This window comes from Oncorhynchus mykiss, chromosome 12 (genome assembly GCF_057628025.1).
Source record: "Oncorhynchus mykiss isolate SJ-2025 chromosome 12, ASM5762802v1, whole genome shotgun sequence".
Classification (NCBI taxonomy): domain Eukaryota; kingdom Metazoa; phylum Chordata; class Actinopteri; order Salmoniformes; family Salmonidae; genus Oncorhynchus; species Oncorhynchus mykiss.
Window position 1 is genome coordinate 87,286,129 of NC_143033.1, and position 22,500 is coordinate 87,308,628.

The 22,500-nt window shown below is 47.1% G+C and overlaps 1 protein-coding gene across 2 annotated transcripts in view; it reads right to left on the bottom strand.

Annotated features, from left to right (window-relative positions):
- Nucleotides 1-22,500, bottom strand: part of adgrl1a (adhesion G protein-coupled receptor L1a) — a 236,538-nt gene that overhangs the window by 25,355 nt on the left and 188,683 nt on the right. The window contains exons 5-14 of one of the 2 annotated variants that reach the window (XM_090193898.1): nucleotides 19,510-19,717; nucleotides 18,878-19,142; nucleotides 17,961-18,288; nucleotides 16,817-17,113; nucleotides 14,995-15,098; nucleotides 14,336-14,521; nucleotides 14,054-14,092; nucleotides 8,448-8,628; nucleotides 8,145-8,267; nucleotides 332-537 (exon numbers count right to left, since the gene is read on the bottom strand). In XM_090193898.1, coding sequence (XP_090050024.1) covers nucleotides 332-537; nucleotides 8,145-8,267; nucleotides 8,448-8,628; nucleotides 14,054-14,092; nucleotides 14,336-14,521; nucleotides 14,995-15,098; nucleotides 16,817-17,113; nucleotides 17,961-18,288; nucleotides 18,878-19,142; nucleotides 19,510-19,717 — 1,937 coding nt within the window. Of the gene's footprint in view, nucleotides 1-331; nucleotides 538-8,144; nucleotides 8,268-8,447; nucleotides 8,629-14,053; nucleotides 14,093-14,335; nucleotides 14,522-14,994; nucleotides 15,099-16,816; nucleotides 17,114-17,960; nucleotides 18,289-18,877; nucleotides 19,143-19,509; nucleotides 20,328-22,500 lie in introns of those variants that run through there. The other variant, XM_090193897.1, reaches the window with a different exon arrangement.

Below are 22,500 nucleotides of genomic sequence, written 5' to 3' on the forward strand. Positions count from 1 at the left end.
ATGGGTGTGTATTGTGTGTATGGGAGTGTATTGTGTATATGGGAGTGCATTGTGTATATGGGAGTGCATTGTGTATATGGGAGTGTTTTGTGTGTATGGGAGAGTTTGTGGACTGTATGTGTGTGAGTCACAGGAGGTTGGTGGCACCTTTATTGGGGTGAATGGGCTCATGGTAATGTCTGGAGCGTAATGAATGGAATGGTATCAAATACATCAAACACATGGTTTTCATGCGTTTGATGCCATTCCATTTGCTATGTTCCGGGCATTATTATGAGCCGTTCTGTAAGTATGTAAGCGTATGACATTAAATGTATCTGTAAGTGTATACCTGTAAGTGTTTGAGTGTGAACACCACCGGCTCAGTGAGGAACACTCTGCTGGACTCTTTATTGATGGAGGCGGCGATGACGTGGGAGTTGACCGCCAATCCCCGCTCCCCCGGTGCCACCTCCAGCTCCATCTTCACCGTGGCGTTCTCCGTAGACAGGAAGGAGCCCAAGTTCTTATAAAGAACAAACACTACCTTGACTTGGCCTGGAGCGGGAGAGAGAGATGAGAGACAGGGAGAGAGAGATGAGAGACAGGGAGAGAGAGATGAGAGACAGGGAGAGAGAGATGAGAGACAGGGATAGAGAGAGAGACAGGGAGCGGGAGATAGAAGAAGAGAGAAAGATAGAGAGGGGAAATGAGAGAGGGAAAGGAAAAAGAGAAAAAAGAAACCGAAATAGTGTGTGAAGGGAGCATAATAAGGAGAGCGAGTCAGACAGAGAGAGAGAGAAAAGAAAGAGGTAAAGGAGAGGGAAGGGGGGAAGGAGAGGGAGTCAGAGAGAGAGATAGAACATAAAGAGGGGAAGGGGGGAAGGAGAGGGAGTCAGAGAGAGAGATAGAACATAAAGAGGGGAAGGGGGAAGGAGAGAGAGTAAGAGAGAGAGATAGAACATAAAGAGGGGAAGGGGGAAGGAGAGGGAGTCAGAGAGAGAGATAGAACATAAAGAGGGGAAGGGGGGAAGGAGAGGGAGTAAGAGAGAGAGAGAGATAGAACATAAAGAGGGGAAGGGGGGAAGGAGAGAGAGTAAGAGAGAGAGATAGAACATAAAGAGGGGAAGGGGGAAGGAGAGAGAGTAAGAGAGAGAGATAGAACATAAAGAGGGGAAGGGGGAAGGAGAGAGAGTAAGAGAGAGAGATAGAACATAAAGAGGGGAAGGGGGAAGGAGAGAGAGTAAGAGAGAGAGATAAAACATAAAGATGGGAAGGGGGGAAGGAGAGGGAGTCAGAGAGAGAGATAGAACATAAAGAGGGGAAGGGGGGAAGGAGAGAGAGTCAGACAGAGAGATAGAACATGAAGAGGGGAAGGGGGGAAGGAGAGAGAGTAAGAGAGAGAGATAGAACATAAAGAGGGGAAGAGGGGAAGGAGAGAGAGTAAGAGAGAGAGATAGAACATAAAGAGGGGAAGGGGGGAAGGAGAGAGAGTAAGAGAGAGAGATAGAACATAAAGAGGGGAAGGGGGGAAGGAGAGAGAGTCAGAGAGAGAGATAGAACATAAAGAGGGGAAGGAGAGAGAGTCAGAGAGAGAGATAGAACATAAAGAGGGGAAGGGGGAAGGAGAGAGAGTAAGAGAGAGAGATAGAACATAAAGAGGGGAAGGGGGGAAGGAGAGGGAGTAAGAGAGAGAGATAGAACATAAAGAGGGGAAGGGGGAAGGAGAGAGAGTAAGAGAGAGAGAGATAGAACATAAAGAGGGGAAGGGGGAAGGAGAGAGAGTAAGAGAGAGAGATAGAACATAAAGAGGGGAAGGGGGAAGGAGAGAGAGTAAGAGAGAGAGATAAAACATAAAGAGGGGAAGGGGGGAAGGAGAGGGAGTCAGAGAGAGAGATAGAACATAAAGAGGGGAAGGGGGGAAGGAGAGAGAGTCAGACAGAGAGATAGAACATGAAGAGGGGAAGGGGGGAAGGAGAGAGAGTAAGAGAGAGAGATAGAACATAAAGAGGGGAAGAGGGGAAGGAGAGAGAGTAAGAGAGAGAGATAGAACATAAAGAGGGGAAGGGGGGAAGGAGAGAGAGTAAGAGAGAGAGATAGAACATAAAGAGGGGAAGGGGGGAAGGAGAGAGAGTCAGAGAGAGAGATAGAACATAAAGAGGGGAAGGAGAGAGAGTCAGAGAGAGAGATAGAACATGAAGAGGGGAAGGGGGAAGGAGAGAGAGTAAGAGAGAGAGATAGAACATAAAGAGGGGAAGGGGGGAAGGAGAGGGAGTAAGAGAGAGAGATAGAACATAAAGAGGGGAAGGGGGAAGGAGAGAGAGTAAGAGAGAGAGAGATAGAACATGAAGGGGGGAAGGAGAGAGAGTCAGAGAGAGAGATAGAACATAAAGAGGGGAAGGGGGAAGGAGAGAGAGTAAGAGAGAGATGTAGAACATAAAGAGGGGAAGGGGGAAGGAGAGAGAGTCAGAGAGAGAGATAGAACATAATGAGGGGAAGGGGGGAAGGAGAGGGAGTCAGAGAGAGAGATAGAACATAAAGAGGGGAAGGGGGGAAGGAGAGGGAGTCAGAGAGAGAGATAGAACATAAAGAGGGGAAGGGGGGAAGGAGAGAGAGTCGGAGAGAGAGATAGAACATAAAGAGGGGAAGGGGGGAAGGAGAGAGAGTCAGAGAGAGAGATAGAACATAAAGAGGGGAAGGGGGAAGGAGAGAGAGTAAGAGAGAGAGATAGAACATAAAGAGGGGAAGGGGGGAAGGAGAGGGAGTCAGAGAGAGAGATAGAACATAAAGAGGGGAAGGGGGGAAGGAGAGGGAGTAAGAGAGAGAGAGAGATAGAACATAAAGAGGGGAAGGGGGGAGAGGGAGTCAGAGAGAGAGATAGAACATAAAGAGGGGAAGGGGGAAGGAGAGAGAGTAAGAGAGAGAGATAGAACATAAAGAGGGGAAGGGGGAAGGAGAGGGAGTCAGAGAGAGAGATAGAACATAAAGAGGGGAAGGGGGAAGGAGAGAGAGTAAGAGAGAGAGAGAGATAGAACATAAAGAGGTAAAGGAGAGGGAAGGGGGGAAGGAGAGAGAGTAAGAGAGAGAGAGATAGAACATAAAGAGGGGAAGGGGGAAGGAGAGAGAGTAAGAGAGATAGAACATAAAGAGGGGAAGGGGGAAGGAGAGAGAGTAAGAGAGAGATAGAACATAAAGAGGGGAAGGGGGGAAGGAGAGAGAGTCAGAGAGAGAGATAGAACATAAAGAGGGGAAGGGGGAAGGAGAGAGAGTAAGAGAGATAGAACATAAAGAGGGGAAGGGGGAAGGAGAGAGAGTAAGAGAGAGATAGAACATGAAGAGGGGAAGGGGGAAGGAGAGAGAGTAAGAGAGAGAGATAGAACATAAAGAGGGGAAGGGGGGAAGGAGAGGGAGTAAGAGAGAGAGATAGAACATAAAGAGGGGAAGGGGGAAGGAGAGAGAGTAAGAGAGAGAGAGATAGAACATGAAGGGGGGAAGGAGAGAGAGTCAGAGAGAGAGATAGAACATAAAGAGGGGAAGGGGGGAGAGGGAGTCAGAGAGAGAGATAGAACATAAAGAGGGGAAGGGGGAAGGAGAGAGAGTAAGAGAGAGAGATAGAACATAAAGAGGGGAAGGGGGAAGGAGAGAGAGTAAGAGAGAGAGATAGAACATAAAGAGGGGAAGGGGGAAGGAGAGAGAGTCAGAGAGAGAGAGATAGAACATAAAGAGGGGAAGGGGGGAAGGATAGGGAGTCAGAGAGAGAGATAGAACATAAAGAGGGGAAGGGGGGAAGGAGAGAGAGTCAGACAAAGAGATAGAACATAAAGAGGGGAAGGGGGAAGGAGAGGGAGTCAGAGAGAGATATAGAACATAAAGAGGGGAAGGGGGGAAGGAGAGAGAGTCAGACAGAGAGATAGAACATAAAGAGGGGAAGGGGGGAAGGAGAGAGAGTAAGAGGTAGAGATATAACATAAAGAGGGGAAGGGGGGAAGGAGAGGGAGTCAGAGAGAGAGATAGAACATGAAGAGGGGAAGGGGGGAAGGAGAGAGAGTCAGACAGAGAGATAGAACATAAAGAGGGGAAGGGGGGAAGGAGAGAGAGTAAGAGGTAGAGATATAACATAAAGAGGGGAAGGGGGGAAGGAGAGGGAGTCAGAGAGAGAGATAGAACATAAAGAGGGGAAGGGGGAGAGGGAGTCAGAGAGAGAGATAGAACATAAAGAGGGGAAGGGGAAGGAGAGGGAGTCAGAGAGAGAGATAGAACATAAAGAGGGGAAGGGGGAAGGAGAGGGAGTCAGACAGAGAGATAGAACATAAAGAGGGGAAGGGGGGAAGGAGAGGGAGTCAGAGAGAGAGAGAGAACATAAAGAGGGGAAGGGGGAGAGGGAGTCAGAGAGAGAGATAGAACATAAAGAGGGGAAGGGGGAAGGAGAGGGAGTCAGAGAGAGAGATAGAACATAAAGAGGGGAAGGGGGAAGGAGAGGGAGTCAGACAGAGAGATAGAACATAAAGAGGGGAAGGGGGAAGGAGAGGGAGTCAGAGAGAGATATAGAACATAAAGAGGGGAAGGGGGGAAGGAGAGAGAGTCAGACAGAGAGATAGAACATAAAGAGGGGAAGGGGGGAAGGAGAGAGAGTAAGAGAAAGAGATATAACATAAAGAGGGGAAGGGGGGAAGGAGAGGGAGTCAGAGAGAGAGAGAGAGAACATAAAGAGGGGAAGGGGGAGAGGGAGTCAGAGAGAGAGATAGAACATAAAGAGGGGAAGGGGGAAGGAGAGGGAGTCAGAGAGAGAGATAGAACATAAAGAGGGGAAGGGGGAAGGAGAGGGAGTCAGACAGAGAGATAGAACATAAAGAGGGGAAGGGGGGAAGGAGAGAGAGTCAGAGAGAGAGATAGAACATAAAGAGGTAAAGGAGAGAGAGTCAGAGAGAGAGATAGAACATAAAGAGGGGAAGGGGGAGAGGGAGTCAGAGAGAGAGATAGAACATAAAGAGGGGAAGGGGGGAAGGAGAGGGAGTCAGAGAGAGAGATAGAACATAAAGAGGGGAAGGGGGAAGGAGAGAGAGTAAGAGAGAGAGATAGAACATGAAGAGGGAAAGGAGAGAGAGTAAGAGAGAGAGATAGAACATAAAGAGGGGAAGGGGGGAAGGAGAGAGAGTCAGAGAGAGAGATAGAACATAAAGAGGGGAAGGGGGGAAGGAGAGAGAGTCAGACAGAGAGATAGAACATAAAGAGGGGAAGGGGGGAAGGAGAGAGAGTCAGAGAGAGAGATAGAACATAAAGAGTGGAAGGGGGGAAGGAGAGAGAGTCAGAGAGAGAGATAGAACATAAAGAGGGGAAGGGGGGAAGGAGAGAGAGTAAGAGAGAGATAGAACATAAAGAGGGGAAGGGGGGAAGGAGGGAGAGTAAGAGAGAGAGATAGAACATAAAGAGGGGAAGGGGGGAAGGAGAGAGAGTAAGAGAGAGAGATAGAACATAAAGAGGGGAAGGGGGAAGGAGAGAGAGTCAGAGAGAGAGAGATAGAACATAAAGAGGGGAAGGGGGGAAGGATAGGGAGTCAGAGAGAGAGATAGAACATAAAGAGGGGAAGGGGGAAGGAGAGAGAGTCAGACAGAGAGATAGAACATAAAGAGGGGAAGGGGGGAGAGGGAGTCAGAGAGAGAGATAGAACATAAAGAGGGGAAGGGGGGAAGGAGGGAGAGTAAGAGAGAGAGATATAACATAAAGAGGGGAAGGGGGGGAGGAGAGAGAGTAAGAGAGAGAGATAGAACATAAAGAGGGGAAGGGGGAAGGAGAGAGAGTCAGAGAGAGAGAGATAGAACATAAAGAGGGGAAGGGGGGAAGGATAGGGAGTCAGAGAGAGAGATAGAACATAAAGAGGGGAAGGGGGGAAGGAGAGAGAGTCAGACAGAGAGATAGAACATAAAGAGGGGAAGGGGGAAGGAGAGGGAGTAAGAGAGAGAGATAGAACATAAAGAGGGGAAGGGGGAAAGGAGAGAGAGTCAGAGAGAGATAGAACATAAAGAGGTAAAGGAGAGAGAGTCAGAGAGAGAGATAGAACATAAAGAGGGGAAGGGGGAGAGGGAGTCAGAGAGAGAGATAGAACATAAAGAGGGGAAAGGGGAAGGAGAGAGAGTAAGAGAGAGAGATAGAACATAAAAAGGGGAAGGGGGGAAGGAGAGAGAGTCAGACAGAGATATAGAACATAAAGAGGGGAAGGGGGGAAGGAGAGAGAGTAAGAGAGAGAGATAGAACATAAAGAGGGGAAGGGGGGAAGGAGAGAGAGTCAGAGAGAGAGATAGAACATAAAGAGGGGAAGGGGGGAAGGAGAGAGAGTAAGAGAGAGAGATAGAACATAAAGAGGGGAAGGGAGAAGGAGAGAGAGTCGGAGAGAGAGATAGAACATAAAGAGGGGAAGGGGGAAGGAGAGAGAGTAAGAGAGAGAGATAGAACATAAAGAGGGGAAGGGGGAAGGAGAGAGAGTCAGACAGAGAGATAGAACATAAAGAGGGGAAGGGGGAAGGAGAGGGAGTCAGAGAGAGAGATAGAACATAAAGAGGGGAAGAGGGGAAGGAGAGAGAGTCAGAGAGAGAGATAGAACATAAAGAGGGGAAGGGGGAAGGAGAGAGAGTCGGAGAGAGAGATAGAACATAAAGAGGGGAAGGGGGAAGGAGAGAGAGTCGGAGAGAGAGATAGAACATAAAGAGGGGAAGGGGGAAGGAGAGAGAGTAAGAGAGAGAGATAGAACATAAAGAGGGGAAGGGGGAAGGAGAGAGAGTCAGACAGAGAGATAGAACATAAAGAGGGGAAGGGGGAAGGAGAGGGAGTCAGAGAGAGAGATAGAACATAAAGAGGGGAAGGGGGGAAGGAGAGGGAGTCAGAGAGAGAGATAGAACATAAAGAGGGGAAGGGGGAAGGAGAGAGAGTCAGAGAGAGAGATAGAACATAACGAGGGGAAGAGGGGAAGGAGAGAGAGTCAGAGAGAGAGACAGAACATAAAGAGGGGAAGGGGGGAAGGAGAGAGAGTCAGAGAGAGAGATAGAACATAAAGAGGGGAAGGGGGAAGGAGAGAGAGTAAGAGAGAGAGATAGAACATAAAGAGGGGAAGGGGGAAGGAGAGAGAGTAAGAGAGAGAGAGAGATAGAACATAAAGAGGTAAAGGAGAGGGAAGGGGGGAAGGAGAGAGAGTAAGAGAGAGAGAGATAGAACATAAAGAGGGGAAGGGGGAAGGAGAGAGAGTAAGAGAGAGAGAGATAGAACATAAAGAGGGGAAGGGAGAAGGAGAGAGAAAAGAGAAAGAGGAAAAGGAGGAATAGTAAAGAGAGAAGACAGAAATATCGAGAGAGGACAGGGGGAATGATAAGGGGGAAAGGAGGAAGGGGAGAGAGGCAGAGTGACAGAGGGAGAGAGAGAGAGAGTTAGTGAAGGTTAGAATGATGGTAAGAACCGTTTCATTTTGACTGGTGGGAAAGAGGGGAGATTTAATGTGGAGGGCAATGGAACATTCATCCCTCAAGCATTCACAGATCTCCTATTATTCCATATGAATTTTTCATGTGCGTTTGTTTCAATCATTCTAATCTGGATCCCACTGCAGAGCCGAGCGCTGACAGAAAACAGAGAAGGGGGAGAGGGAGGGATGGGTGAAGGACTGGAGGGAGGGATGGGTGGAGGACTGGAGGGAGGGAGAGGGGGAGGAGGAGGGGGGCTTGAAGCGGGAGATGAGATGAGAGAAGGGTATAAGATGGTGGAGAGACGGAGCAAGGGAGAAAGAGAGAGAGAGAGAGAGCTGAGATTGCTCTGTCAGGCTGTGGGTGATAGTCATCTACACGCCTCTCCAGCTATTCTATTAGGAGTGTTGTTAGGAAACCATCAAGGAAGAAATGGTCTCAGCGCTTTTATTAATCTGATTGGCCTGTTATTATGAAACAATAACTTGGTCAACTGCATGCAGATTACTTTGGACTCGCATGAAAATGCAAATGGAAACATTGACAGAGATCCCTGAGCCCATAACTCAGGTCATGAAGTGAACGGGAGATCACTGAGCCCATAACTCAGGTCATGAAGTGAACGGGAGATCACTGAGCCCATAACTCAGGTCATGAAGTGAACGGGAGCGCTGTAGGGTTTGACTGTGATGTGATGACCGTGATAAGGTTACTGACCATTGCGGCTGTACTGTTTGATGGTGGAGGCGGAGAGCTGGATGGTGCTGTCGCTCACGTAGTTCTGAGGAAAGGACAGGTCCTGAAGGTCCATCTCTGTGTTCAACACGTGCACCTCCAGATCTAAGATACACACACAGGCGTGTGGGAACAAAAGGTTAGAGTTGTTCTGCTTTTCCAGGATATTTAGCATGCCCTGCTCTTCAACCTATCCTCCTACTGGAATTACTAATGCTACTAATTACAATTACTAATCACACACATGCATGTACCCCACTGCTTCCATTTCCCCCTATTTCTTACCGATATTGGGGGCCCGGTCGGTGAAGCGGTTGCCGTACATGTTGTTGGCCAATAGGAAGGCTCCTTTCTCCAGGACGTCCAATAGCATGGTGGCGGTGTGGGCCTGCTCCGTAGTGTTCATGTCCTGCCACGACTCCAGAGCCTCTGTACGCAGCAGGTTGTCCACTGTCTGCACTACCGCCTGGCAACCGAGAGGGGGCGCTAAGGTTCACACTGCTGTATTACACTGCATTACATTACACATGCTACTGCTGTACATTACATTACACATGCTACTGATGTACATTACATTACACATGCTACTGCTGTACATGACATTTTCTGCTGCTCTACTCTTATAGTAGACGTTTGACCTGTTATCCAATTTATAACAGAGGCCTGTATGTTTGATTCATCATGTGATTCTCTTGTACTATACAGGCCTGTATGTTTGATTCATCATGTTTATTCTCTTATACTATACAGGCCTGTATGTTTGATTCATCGTGTGATTCTCTTGTACTATACAGGCCTGTATGTTTGATTCATCGTGTGATTCACTTGTACTATACAAGCCTGTATGACACGCACAGGGTCAATTGAGTATTCTTCATTGTACAGTGGAAGGGAGAGAATTACAGTTGCACTTCTATGCTCTTCACACAATCACCATACATTTCCCCTTCCCCTTACCATACATTTCCCCTTCCCCATACATCACCATATATTTCCCCTTCCCCTTACCATACATCACCATACATTTCCCCGTACCAAACATCACCATACATTTCCCCTTACCATACATCACCATACATTTCCCCTTCCCCTTACCATACATTTCCCCTTCCCCTTACCATACATCACCATACATTTCCCCTTCCCCGTACTATACATCACCATACATTTCCCCTTACCATACATCACCATACATTTCCCCTTCCCCGCACCATACATCACCATATATTTCCCCTTCCCCTTACCATACATCACCATACATTTCCCCTTCCCCGTACTATACATCACCATACATTTCCCCGTACCATACATCACCATACATTTCCCCTTCCCCGTACTATACATCACCATACATTTCCCCTTACCATACATCACCATACATTTCCCCTTCCCCGCACCATACATAACCATACATTTCCCCTTCCCCGTACCATACATCACCATACATTTCCCCTTCCCCGTACTATACATCACCATACATTTCCCCTTACCATACATCACCATACATTTCCCCTTCCCCGCACCATACATTTCCCCTTCCCCTTACCATACATCACCATACATTTCCCCGTACCATACATCACCATACATTTCCCCTTACCATACATCACCATACATTTCCCCTTCCCCATACCATACATCATCATACATTTCCCCTTACCATACATCACCATACATTTCCCCTTCCCCTTACCATACATCACCATACATTTCCCCGTACCATACATCACCATACATTTCCCCTTCCCCGTACCATACATCACCATACATTTCCCCTTCCCCTTACCATACATCACCATACATTTCCCCTTCCCCGTACCATACATCACCATACATTTCCCCTTCCCCGTACCATACATTTCCCCTTCCCCTTACCATACATCACCATACATTTCCCCATCCCCGTACCATACATCACCATACATTTCCCCTTCCCATACATCACCATACATTTCCCCTTCCCATACATCACCATACATTTCCCCTTACCATACATCACCATACATTTCCCCTTCCCCTTACCATACATCACCATACATGTCCCCTTCCCCGTACCATACATCACCATACATTTCCCCTTACCATACATCACCATACATTTCCCCGTACCATACATCACCATACATTTCCCCGTACCATACATCACCATACATTTCCCCTTACCATACATCACCATACATTTCCCCTTCCCCGTACCATACATCACCATACATTTCCCCTTCCCCGTACCATACATTTCCCCTTCCCCTTACCATACATCACCATACATTTCCCCTTCCCCGTACCATACATCACCATACATTTCCCCTTACCATACATCACCATACATTTCCCCTTCCCCGTACCATACATCACCATACATTTCCCCTTCCCCTTACCATACACCACCATACATGTCCCCTTCCCCGTACCATACATCACCATACATTTCCCCTTCCCCGTACCATACATCACCATACATTTCTCCGTACCATACAACACCATACATCACCATACATTTCCCCTTCCCCTTACCATACATTTCTCCTTCCCCTTACCATACATCACCATACATTTCCCCTTCCCTGTACCATACATCACCATACATTTCCCCCTACCATACATCACCATACATTTCCCCTTCCCCGTACCATACATCACCATACATTTCCCCTTACCATACATCACCATACATTTCCCCTTCCCCGTACCATATATCACCATACATTTCCCCGTACCATACATCACCATACATTTCCCCTTCCCCGTACCATACATCACCATATATTTCCCCGTACCATACATCACCATACATTTCCCCTTCCCCGTACCATACATCACCATACATTTCCCCTTACCATACATCACCATACATTTCCCCTTCCCCGTACCATACATCACCATACATTTCCCCGTACCATATATCACCATACATTTCCCCGTACCATACATCACCATACATTTCCCCTTCCCCGTACCATACATCACCATATATTTCCCCGTACCATACATCACCATACATTTTCCCTTCCCCGTACCATACATCACCATACATTTCCCCTTACCATACATCACCATACATTTTCCCTTCCCCGTACCATACATCACCATACATTTTCCCTTCCCCGTACCATACATCACCATACATTTCCCCGTACCATACATCACCATACATTTTCCCTTCCCCGTACCATACATCACCATATATTTCCCCTTCCCCGTACCATACATCACCATACATTTCCCCGTACCATACATCACCATACATTTCCCCTTCCCCGTACCATACATCACCATACATTTCCCCGTACCATACATCACCATACATTTTCCCTTCCCCGTACCATACATCACCATACATTTCCCCTTCCCCGTACCATACATCACCATATATTTCCCCGTACCATACATCACCATACATTTTCCCTTCCCCGTACCATACATCACCATACATTTCCCCTTACACTAAACCTATTAAAACCATTCTAATTATTTATATTTACCATATACTGTATTACATGTGTGTTGCTTCATAAGTTACAGTACAACCAATGCTAAACAAGGGTGCTCTAGTGACACACTACAACACAGCAGACTTTGAATAGATCGTACACCCCTGCAGATTTCTATGTATTTTGTTCTAATGCACAACAGACAGGTTAAGGAACACATATGCTGCAGGATGACAGAAATCATTCATATGTAGAGATACATCCTACATGCTATGATATCACACACAGGATCATTTCATACTATCAAATGACCCCTTACACATAGCCAGAGATATCATACTGTACTGAACAGTACACAGCCAAGGCTCATATAGCAACGTACAGTGCCTTGCGAAAGTATTCGGCCCCCTTGAACTTTGCGACCTTTTGCCACATTTCAGGCTTCAAACATAAAGATATAAAACTGTATTTTTTTGTGAAGAATCAACAAGTGGGACACAATCATGAAGTGGAAGGACATTTATTGGATATTTCAAACTTTTTTAACAAATCAAAAACTGAAAAATTGGGCGTGCAAAATTATTCAGCCCCTCTCTTCAGAAGTTCAGTGAGGATCTCTGAATGATCCAATGTTGACCTAAATGACTAATGATGATAAATACAATCCACCTGTGTGTAATCAAGTCTCCGTATAAATGCACCTGCACTGTGATAGTCTCAGAGGTCCGTTAAAAGCACAGAGAGCATCATGAAGAACAAGGAACACACCAGGCAGGTCCGAGATACTGTTGTGAAGAAGTTTAAAGCCGGATTTGGATACAAAAAGATGTCCCAAGCTTTAAACATCCCAAGGAGCACTGTGCAAGCGATAATATTGAAATGGAAGGAGTATCAGACCACTGCAAATCTACCAAGACCTGGCCGTCCCTCTAAACTTTCAGCTCATACAAATACAAGGAGAAGACTGATCAGAGATGCAGCCAAGAGGCCCATGATCACTCTGGATGAACTGCAGAGATCTACAGCTGAGGTGGGAGACTCTGTCCATAGGACAACAATCAGTCGTATATTGCACAAATCTGGCCTTTGTGGAAGAGTGGCAAGAAGAAAGCCATTTCTTAAAGATATCCATAAAAAGTGTCTTTTAAAGTTTGCCACAAGCCACCTGGGAGACACACCAAACATGTGGAAGAAGGTGCTCTGGTCAGATCAAACCAAAATTGAACTTTTTGGCAACAATGCAAAACGTTATGTTTGGCGTAAAAGCAACACAGCTGAACACACCATCCCCACTGTCAAACATGGTGGTGGCAGCATCATGGTTTGGGCCTGCTTTTCTTCAGCAGGGACAGGGAAGATGGTTAAAATTGATGGGAAGATGGATGGAGCCAAATACAGGACCATTCTGGAAGAAAACCTGATGGAGTCTGCAAAAGACCTGAGACTGGGACGGAGATTTGTCTTCCAACAAGACAATGATCCAAAACATAAAGCAAAATCTACAATGGAATGGTTCAAAAATAAACATATCCAGGTGTTAGAATGGCCAAGTCAAAGTCCAGACCTGAATCCAATCGAGAATCTGTGGAAAGAACTGAAAACTGCTGTTCACAAATGCTCTCCATCCAACCTCACTGAGCTCGAGCTGTTTTGCAAGGAGGAATGGGAAAAAATTTCAGTCTCTCGATGTGCAAAACTGATAGAGACATACCCCAAGCGACTTACAGCTGTAATCGCAGCAAAAGGTGGCGCTACAAAGTATTAACTTAAGGGGGCTGAATAATTTTGCACGCCCAATTTTTCAGTTTTTGATTTGTTAAAAAAGTTTGAAATATCCAATAAATGTCGTTCCACTTCATGATTGTGTTCCACTTGTTGTTGATTCTTCACAAAAAATACAGTTTTATATCTATATGTTTGAAGCCTGAAATGTGGCAAAAGGTCGCAAAGTTCAAGGGGGCCGAATACTTTCGAAAGGCACTGTAAATCACTATAGTAACATTACAGTGAAACCTAGCTGAGTTATGTCACTGAAACATTATTACTGCTTCTATTACTCCGCCCACATTTCAGAGAGATACTATGAACATGAGGAAAACCTACAAAGAAAGCAGCAGCCTGAGGAAATATTACAGACACATTTCAGGCATCCAGAGAGATATCAGCCATACAGCGCACACACACACACACACACACACACACACACACACACACACACACACACACACACACACACACACACACACACACACACACCGCTGCACCACACTCCACCTGAAACTAGAATGATTCTGAACACATTACATGATATATCTCAGCCTAAAGGAATCCTATACAGTACACACATACGTCTACTACAGGCTAGGGGTTATCTTTCCCACATTATTCTCAGTAGTCAGTACACTGGTAGGCTAGAAGATATTGTCAATTTAAAGTGTGGGGATTAAAGGGGAAGGTTACCTGGATGTAAGCCCGACAGGTCCTCTCTCTCTTCTGGAGCTGAGAGGAGGGAGGACAATAGTGTTACAGTACACTTCTATAGGGTACTGTAACACCAAAACAATGGCAAACTGCAAGTCTAGAGGGATGTTACACACTATGGGTCTGTTAGCGTGCATTTTTAAACACCCAGTTCAGTTTGTCTGTGAGTGTGTGTGAATGTGTCTATGTGTGAGTGTGTGTGTTTGTGTGTGTGTGTGTGTGTGTGTGTGTGGTGTGTGTTTGTACGTGTGTGTCTTCTACCTTGTTGTAGTTGCGTGCGGCTGACTCCTTGTTGCCGGGCCGCAGGGCCTGAAGCTGGGCATCCAGTATGTCCAGCAGCTGTTCCATCAGACGCACTGACGAACTGACATCACCAGCGTGGATCCGCCCCCGTGTGTGGTTCACCAACTCCCCAGCTATGTTGGCAGCATTCTCACCACTCTTTATCTACACAGAGACACACATTTCCACCACTGGGTACTACACAGAGGAGTGTGTGTTGGGGGTTGCTGATGGTTGAGAGTGGTAAGTTGAGGGTGCGGAGTAGACTCACGTTTTTTTTATAAAAATACACTTTAAATATACTTAATAAATTAGTTGTAACTCAATTATCTTTTAATATACTTTAAATATACTCAATAAAAATAGTATTTCCATCATATTGACATTAATGGCCTTCCATAGGGTGAATGACTAACTATAGATAGTGGAGGATGAAGAGTGGATGCATTTGAATATGGGTCTAGTTGAAATGAGTCATTCTAATGAGTGAAAACCTTGGTGATATGGTGGTGATGGGTTTTAATCAGGAGAGCCTTGGAGACATGCTAATGGCAGTGTGCATATGGACACAGACACCCAGGGCCAGAGGCAGGGCCAGAGGCCCCCAACAGAGGGACTAATAGAGGTGGAGGTCTTACCTTCTGGGCTACCTGGTTGACCCAGGGAGAGGTGCAGTTACTGAGGTCAGGGCCCCGAGGGTTCCACATGACCGGAGCCGCCAAGCACTGGAACGAGGCGATGCCTGGGAGGGCCAGGGAGGAAGGGAGAAAGGGATGGAGGGAGGAAGAGAGGGATGGAGAGATAATAAGCATTAGGTATTGGGCAATTATAGAGAAATGGATTTTAAAGAGAAAAGGAACAGGGCAAAGAGTACGACAGATAAAAAAAGAGTAAATGAAATGAACTTTAAATATGCAATACTTTGAGTGGTTCGGCGGAGGAGAGAAAAGAGAGGGAGGAGGGAGGAGGAAGTGTGTGAGAGAAAATGGGGCAGAAGTGGAAAGGTTAAATAATGGAGGGTAGGACAGAAAGAGAAAGAACGATGAGGGAGGGGTAGGCTTTCAAATGAGTTGGCTATAAGAACATGGCTTTAAAGGAACACAAATTCACACAAACGTGCGCTACACACACACACAGACCCCCCCCCCCCCCCCCCCCACACATACACATACCGCTCCACTCACATGCACAGCAAAGACAGCGCCATCAGGCATCGTCTCTCATCTGCAAGAATAACACCTCAAGGGAGGGACCTCCCGCCACCCCTCGTTTTCAGCTAAGTTTTCAGTTTAGTTAGGAGAGTTCAGAGAGAGGACAACACACTGGGATCAACCAAGGAAGGGTCTTTCCACTGCTGCTACACAAACAGCTCCATACAGGGAACAACAGAAGAGAGGGGAGAAGAGAAGGAGAGAGGGAGAAGAGAAGGAGACAGAAGAAGGGAGAAGAGAGAGGGGAGAAGAGAGAAAGAGAGATAAAGGGAGACAGAAGAAGGGAGAAGACAGAGAGACAACACAGCAGTGGAGGAATCAGAGCAGAAGTACCCCCCCCCCCCCCGCTCTCCTCCATCTAGCGCAGATTGGGTTTGAAATCTCTGCCAAGACATGGCAATTAAGCCAGCTGCTAATTTAGCGTTACTGTTGTTGTCAGAGAGAGAGAGAGAGAAAGAGAGAGAGAGAGAGAGCGAGAGAGAGAGAGAGAGAGAGAGAGAAAGAACACAGAAAAGCAAGAAGAGATGGAGGGGGGAGTGGTGGTAGAAGATATTCTATTATTTTCTGGAACTCGAGAGGGATATTTGATGCTTGCATGTTTGAAGTTATAGAAGCTAGCATGAAGGAAGGTCTATCCTGTTTTGTTCAGTCTTTCATTTCATTATTCCCCACTTTCACTTGGCTATCTCTGTTTCGCTGTGAGACGACTCTTTCATTTGGAGAGGAGAGAAGGACGGGCTTTCATGTAGAGGGAATCCTCTGGGACCCAGCCTGCTGCTGAGACTAACAGTGGGACAGGAGAGGAGAGGGGGAGACAACACAGCCAGCCAGGGAAAAACAAGAGCTGCAGCACAAACACACTGAAACAGTGACACACACACACACACACACACACACACACACACACACACACACACACACACACACACACACACACACACACACTGAAACAGAGACACACATTGGAAAACACACACACACAGACTGAAACAGAGACACACTGGAAAACACACACACACAGACTGAAACAGAGACACACTGGGAAACACACACGTGTACGCACACACACAGAAATACACACAAATGAAGAAGAAAACACAAGCACATGTATGTATATTCACAAGTGTACTTGAGCACCTACAAAAAACTAACAAAAACCACAGACACACATGCACGCACAACCACACACGGCACCTCAAATAACCACACACTCATACATACAGGAAACACGGTAATAGTCAGTCCCCACCTAGTGATCCTTTAGGACAGGGGCGGTCCACAGTCTCTCCTCTCTGGGTGGAGGGCCACTGCACCCCTCTGGCCACTCTGGACTCACACACCTGGGGCTCCGGGCCCTGGACGGGTGGGCGGGGAGGCCGCCTGGTGACTGGTACGGTGGCTGTGATTGGCCGCAGGTCAGGGCCCTTGTTGATAGCACCAATGGGGTGAGAGGTGGGGGCCAGGGGGCGGGTGGTAGCAGGGCTAGAACTGGAGGTGAAAGGTCGGGCTGGAGTGGTGCTGGTCACCTGAGTGGTCGTCAGAGGGCCTGAAGAGAGAGAGACGGGGGGGGGGGGGGGGGGGTGATTTAGTTTAGTTTAAAACACATAATAAAGCACATGTATAAATAAAATCACTGAGGATGACAAAATAAAGTCAAAATAAAGTCAAAATAAAGTCAAAATAAAGTCAAAGATATAAATAGGGAAAGCGAAAGTGAGAGACAAAAACAGGGAAATAAAAGAAAAGAGATATAATGAAAGTGGTGAGAGGGGAATAGACCAAGACAAAACCAGAGCATGAATAAAAGAGAGAAAGGCATGTAAATGTTACATCTCTCAGAAGTTGAGTTCAAAAGTTCTCCGGATAATAATTACGGCACAAACTACTTTAATATATCTATATATTACTCTTTCAGTGTTCCTATCACTAACCTTGGAGAGGGGAGGGGGCGTGCACGGCAAGAAAGGAAGAAGAAAGGAGGATGTCAATTATTGATCAAATGTATATGACAGAAGTCACTACCGACATTAACAACCAACTGTAATGCATCCATAGAAGTAACACATCCCAACTACAAAATCTCAACTGATCAAACACCCAGTCTCCTCTAACAACACTGGGACAAGACTGTCTGTCTGCCTCTGTCTCTCTCTCTCTCTCTCTCCCTCCCTCTCAGGGCCAAATACTAACTCCAGATAGGCCTGCATCGCTAAAATATTCACCCAAAACACAATGGATAATTAATCTGAAAAAGCAAGGTACGTACAAGAGGGCGAACAGGTGGTGATTTGCATTTGTGCAAATATCCGACTACAACTGACATCAATGGACAAATTATACCAGAAATAAAGGTCCACTGTACACACACATCTCAGGACTCTGCGTTGACTCACCAGTGGTGGGGTCCGGTGGTCCGAACTCCAGCGGGTATCTCAGAACATTATAGTTGTTCCAGATGTAGAGCTGGTTGTCTCTGGGGTTATAGTCCACAGAGGAGACGTACTGGTAGGGGTTAGGGAAGGGGATGTGGACGGGCTCCTCCCGGGCACGGTTCGTGTTGTAGGCGTAAAGGATCAGATCCCCGCCGGCCTCGCTGTCGTCGTCCTGATAGACACTGCGCACGGCGTAGAGCACGCCGCACGCCATGAAGGCGTTGGACGCCAGCCTCTTGTCGAAGCTGGTCTCCCAGGTGCCCTCGAAGCGCAGGGTGTACGGGTTCACCTGGGAGGAGGGGGGGGGGATGGGTGATGGTAACCATAAATATATCTCAAACTACAGAAGAAACTACAGAATATCACCCATTCTTAAACGCTCAATCCTGGTGTTACGGTGATAAACACAAGAAAGTGTATTTATGAAATAAATAAATAAACCATTAGGCCTATTTTAGTTGAGCTTAGAAATGTCCAGTCCAACTCCATCCCCCTGTTACACTCCTCTTACACTCTTCTATTCCCTCCATCATCCTGTTACACTCCTCTTCACACTCTTCTATTCCCTCCATCATCCTGTTACACTCCTCTCTCTTCTATTCCCTCCATCATCCTGTTACACTCCTCTTCACACTCTTCTATTCCCTCCATCATCCTGTTACACTTCTCTTCACACTTCTATTCCCTCCATCATCCTGTTACACTCCTCTTCACACTCTTCTATTCCCTCCATCATCCTGTTACACTTCTCTTCACACACTTCTATTCCCTCCATCATCCTGTTACACTTCTCTTCACACTCTTCTATTCCCTCCATTATCCTGTTACACTCCTCTTCACACTCTTCTATTCCCTCCATCCTCCTCTCCTCCACCCACCTGGCTGACCACCAGTCGTCCGTTGTTGGACTCTGTGGCGTAGATGACCCACAGCCCGTTCTCGTCCACCGCCAGGTCGATATCGCTCTTCCCACCCCAGCGGTAGGGCGATGTGTCGTGGTAGTTGGCGTTGGCGATAATGGCCTCGCCGCTCTTGATGCGTGTGCGCAGGTCATACTTGACCATGTTGCGTGTGCGCTCCTTATTGTAGAACACGGCGCCATCGTATACCACGAAGCCTGTGCCATCAACACGGTTCGGCAACCTATAGGAGGGGAAGAAGTGGGTGGTCAGAATATGACAGGAAAATCAATAACCCATGAGCTTTTGGGCGATGACCTGCTCATAAGCACATGTCCAAAGAGACCAACAGTATGATCACATACATTAGAACAGTGGTTCTCATACTTCTCCATCCCATGGAGCACAAGAAAAAACATGTATTTCACTAAATTAATTGGACTTCACACTGACCCCTGAGGTGCCCCACCAGTGGTCTACAGATCACCACAGGACCCCATGGAACCCACACTGCCATTCACCATCCATCTACAGCAGTATTCAAATAAATCAATGCAGAGGCAGAGGGATTATTTGATGTGAACTGGCGGGGGGGCAGAGGCGGTGCTCACTTGTAGGTGGTGGTGGCGCGGTTCTGTCTGAAGTCCTCCCAGGAGGCGTACTCATACAGCATGTCGGTGCGGTAGGGAGTCCAAGGCATGACATAGAGCCGGTCACCTGACTGCAGGGGGTCCTTACACCACGCCCCCGACTGATGCTCTGCCTCCTGCAGCGAGCTGGCCGCCTGTACACGCAGCAGTGTGCCCGGACACACAAAGACTGGAGGAGAGTGGAAAGAGAGAGAGATGGGGAGGGAGAGGGTGAGAGAGCGAGAGGGAGGGAGGGCGGGAGGGAGTGAGAGCGAGCGAGAGAGAGAGAGAGAAAGGGAGAAAGAAAGAGAGAGAGCGAGCGATAGAGAGAGAAAGGGAGCGAGAGAGTGAGAGCGAGAGAGAAAGGGAGAAAGAGAGAGAGAGAGAGAAAGGGAGAAAGAGAGAGAGAGAGATGGAGAGTGTGAGAGATGGAGTGAAGGGATATAAAAGGAGCAATGTAAGATAAAGGAGTATATTAAGGAGATGATGAGGGGGAAACGGAAAGAGAGAGGAGATGAGGAGTGGAGACAAAGAAAGGGGTAGAAGATGGGATGAGAGTATAGTGGGGAAAGAGACGCAGAGATGTTCAAGATAACAAGTTTGAGATTTGAGGAGAGGGAGACAGAAAACAAAAGAAGAATGGGGGAGAGAGAGACAGAGAGAGACAGCGAGGGGAATGAGGTGAGATACATTATCAGATCAAAAATGAAGGAATACAAAAAGCTAATTTGCTAAATATCAGAATTGAGGCCTAAGAGCTGCCTGTAGTGTTCTGATAAATGGTAGATTCCTAGCTGCTGCTGCCCAGATAGTATTTCATCTGATTCATCTTGGCCTACTTAACGTTTTATTGTGCATGTATATTGTACGAAGCTCAGTATTCCTGCTCTGTGGTAGGAAATAACAGTATGAGTTTTAGAGTGTTGTATCAGTACAGGTGGTTGGATCTCAGTCAAGAGTAATGCCATGAAGTCTGGGGTAGAAAATAAGAGTCTGGCCAGGGTCCCCTTCTTCTGTTGTTGCAATCCACACACACACACACACACACACACACACACACACACACACACACACACACACACACACACACACACACACACACACACACACACACACACACACACACACACACACACACACACACACACACACATGCACACACACACCCACACACACATTCTGCCTCCTACCCTCCTTCCTGTGTCTCATAGCTCTCTCCTGGAGGTCACCCACTGGGGACTGCTGTAAATTGGCTGGCTGACGCACTTTCTCTCTCAGCCAGATAGTGTCTGACCTGGGACCAGAGGACTGTCAGGTGGGGCGGGAGGGGAACCGGGCGGAGGAGGGCGGGGAGGAGAGGTATCTATGGAAAAAAGCTGCTGGCATCAACAGCACGGTCACACAGTGACATCACAGGAGACTCTGTGAGGACGTGAGAGCAACGGAGACACTCCAGGGACACTAGAGGGACACTACAGAGATACTACAGGGACACTACATAGATACTACAGGGACACTACAGGGACAGTACAGGGACACTGCAGGTACAGTATAGGGACAGTACAGGTACAGAATGAAAGAGCTGAACAGAGGACTCGCCCTCTTCTCTGGATACTCAGTTATGTATGTGTCCTGGCCCCAGCAGCCCAGCCAGTCAGTGTGTTGAGAACAGAGGACAGGGAACTCACACTGGTCACGTTATGACTGAACGGAGCCGTGGTCTAACTGGTCCCTACAGGGGCGTTTAGACACAGTCAACACACACACACACATGCACATACACAAACGTTGCTGCCAGATTTACTAGGATGGAACTAAGCCTAGGATGCTACATCCTTGGACATGCTGGATACCGTAGGAGATGGCAGCATTCCTGAGAAAGGACCGTCTAGGGAAAATGTATCTTATTCCTTTACGTGCCTCTCTTTTTATGGTTTGAGGAAATGTTTGCTGGTCACAATAGTAGTATCAATATATTATGCCTCTCTCTCTCCCCACGGGGCACACACTGGTTGAATCAACGTTGTTTCCAGGTCATATCAATGCAATTACATTGAACCAATGTAGAATAGATGCTGAATTGGCGTCTCTGCCCAGTGGGAAGTTTTAGTCTCTCAGAAGTGTGTGGCTGTGTGCTGTGCCTCAGTGATGATACTGTTGTTGTGTCTGAGGGGACTCAGCAGGGATGAATATCTTACGTCAAAACATGACTCAAATCAAGCCTGGGCGTAAACAAACACACATTGAATAGAGGGGCTTCACAAAGGGACTGTCATGCTCCATTGTTAAAACAAGCAGCCGAGGAGCTACAGTGGTTGATCTAAGAATGGTTTCCAGCAGCAGGGGTGTTCTAGCATGCTGGGGAGCCCCATAGTTATTAGAGTTATTAACGTTGGCAGTGGCACCCCCGTAGAGTTGAAAATATCTACATTGGTACAGCCCACTGGTTTTGGGGAACCCTCAAGGGTCAATGTGTAATTTGAATGTAGTCCTCATTTACAGTGACTTTGTCAGGTATTCTTCCTTCATCTCTATTTTATAACACTTCCAGCAATCCTATATAATATACAAGAAAAGTAGCTCAGGGATAAATGGCTGAATTCTATGAACAAAGCTGTGACGAAGATGAAACAAACAAACAACAGCATCAAAGTAAAGAGGAGTAGAGACATAAAGAGCAGAACAAGCTGCTGCATAGCTGACCCATAAACAAAGACAGAACATCCTCCTGCCTCAAGGTAGAGGACAGACCAACACAGCCGTGCTACTGTCCCGTCTCTAGTCACGCACACAACAACACAGGACACACAGACGGACAAGCAGACAAGGTAGGATAAAGGACAGACCAACACAGCCGTGCTACTGTCCCGTCTCTAGTCACGCACACAACAACACAGGACACACAGACGGACAAGCAGACAAGGTAGGATAAAGGACAGACCAACACAGCCGTGCTACTGTCCCGTCTCTAGT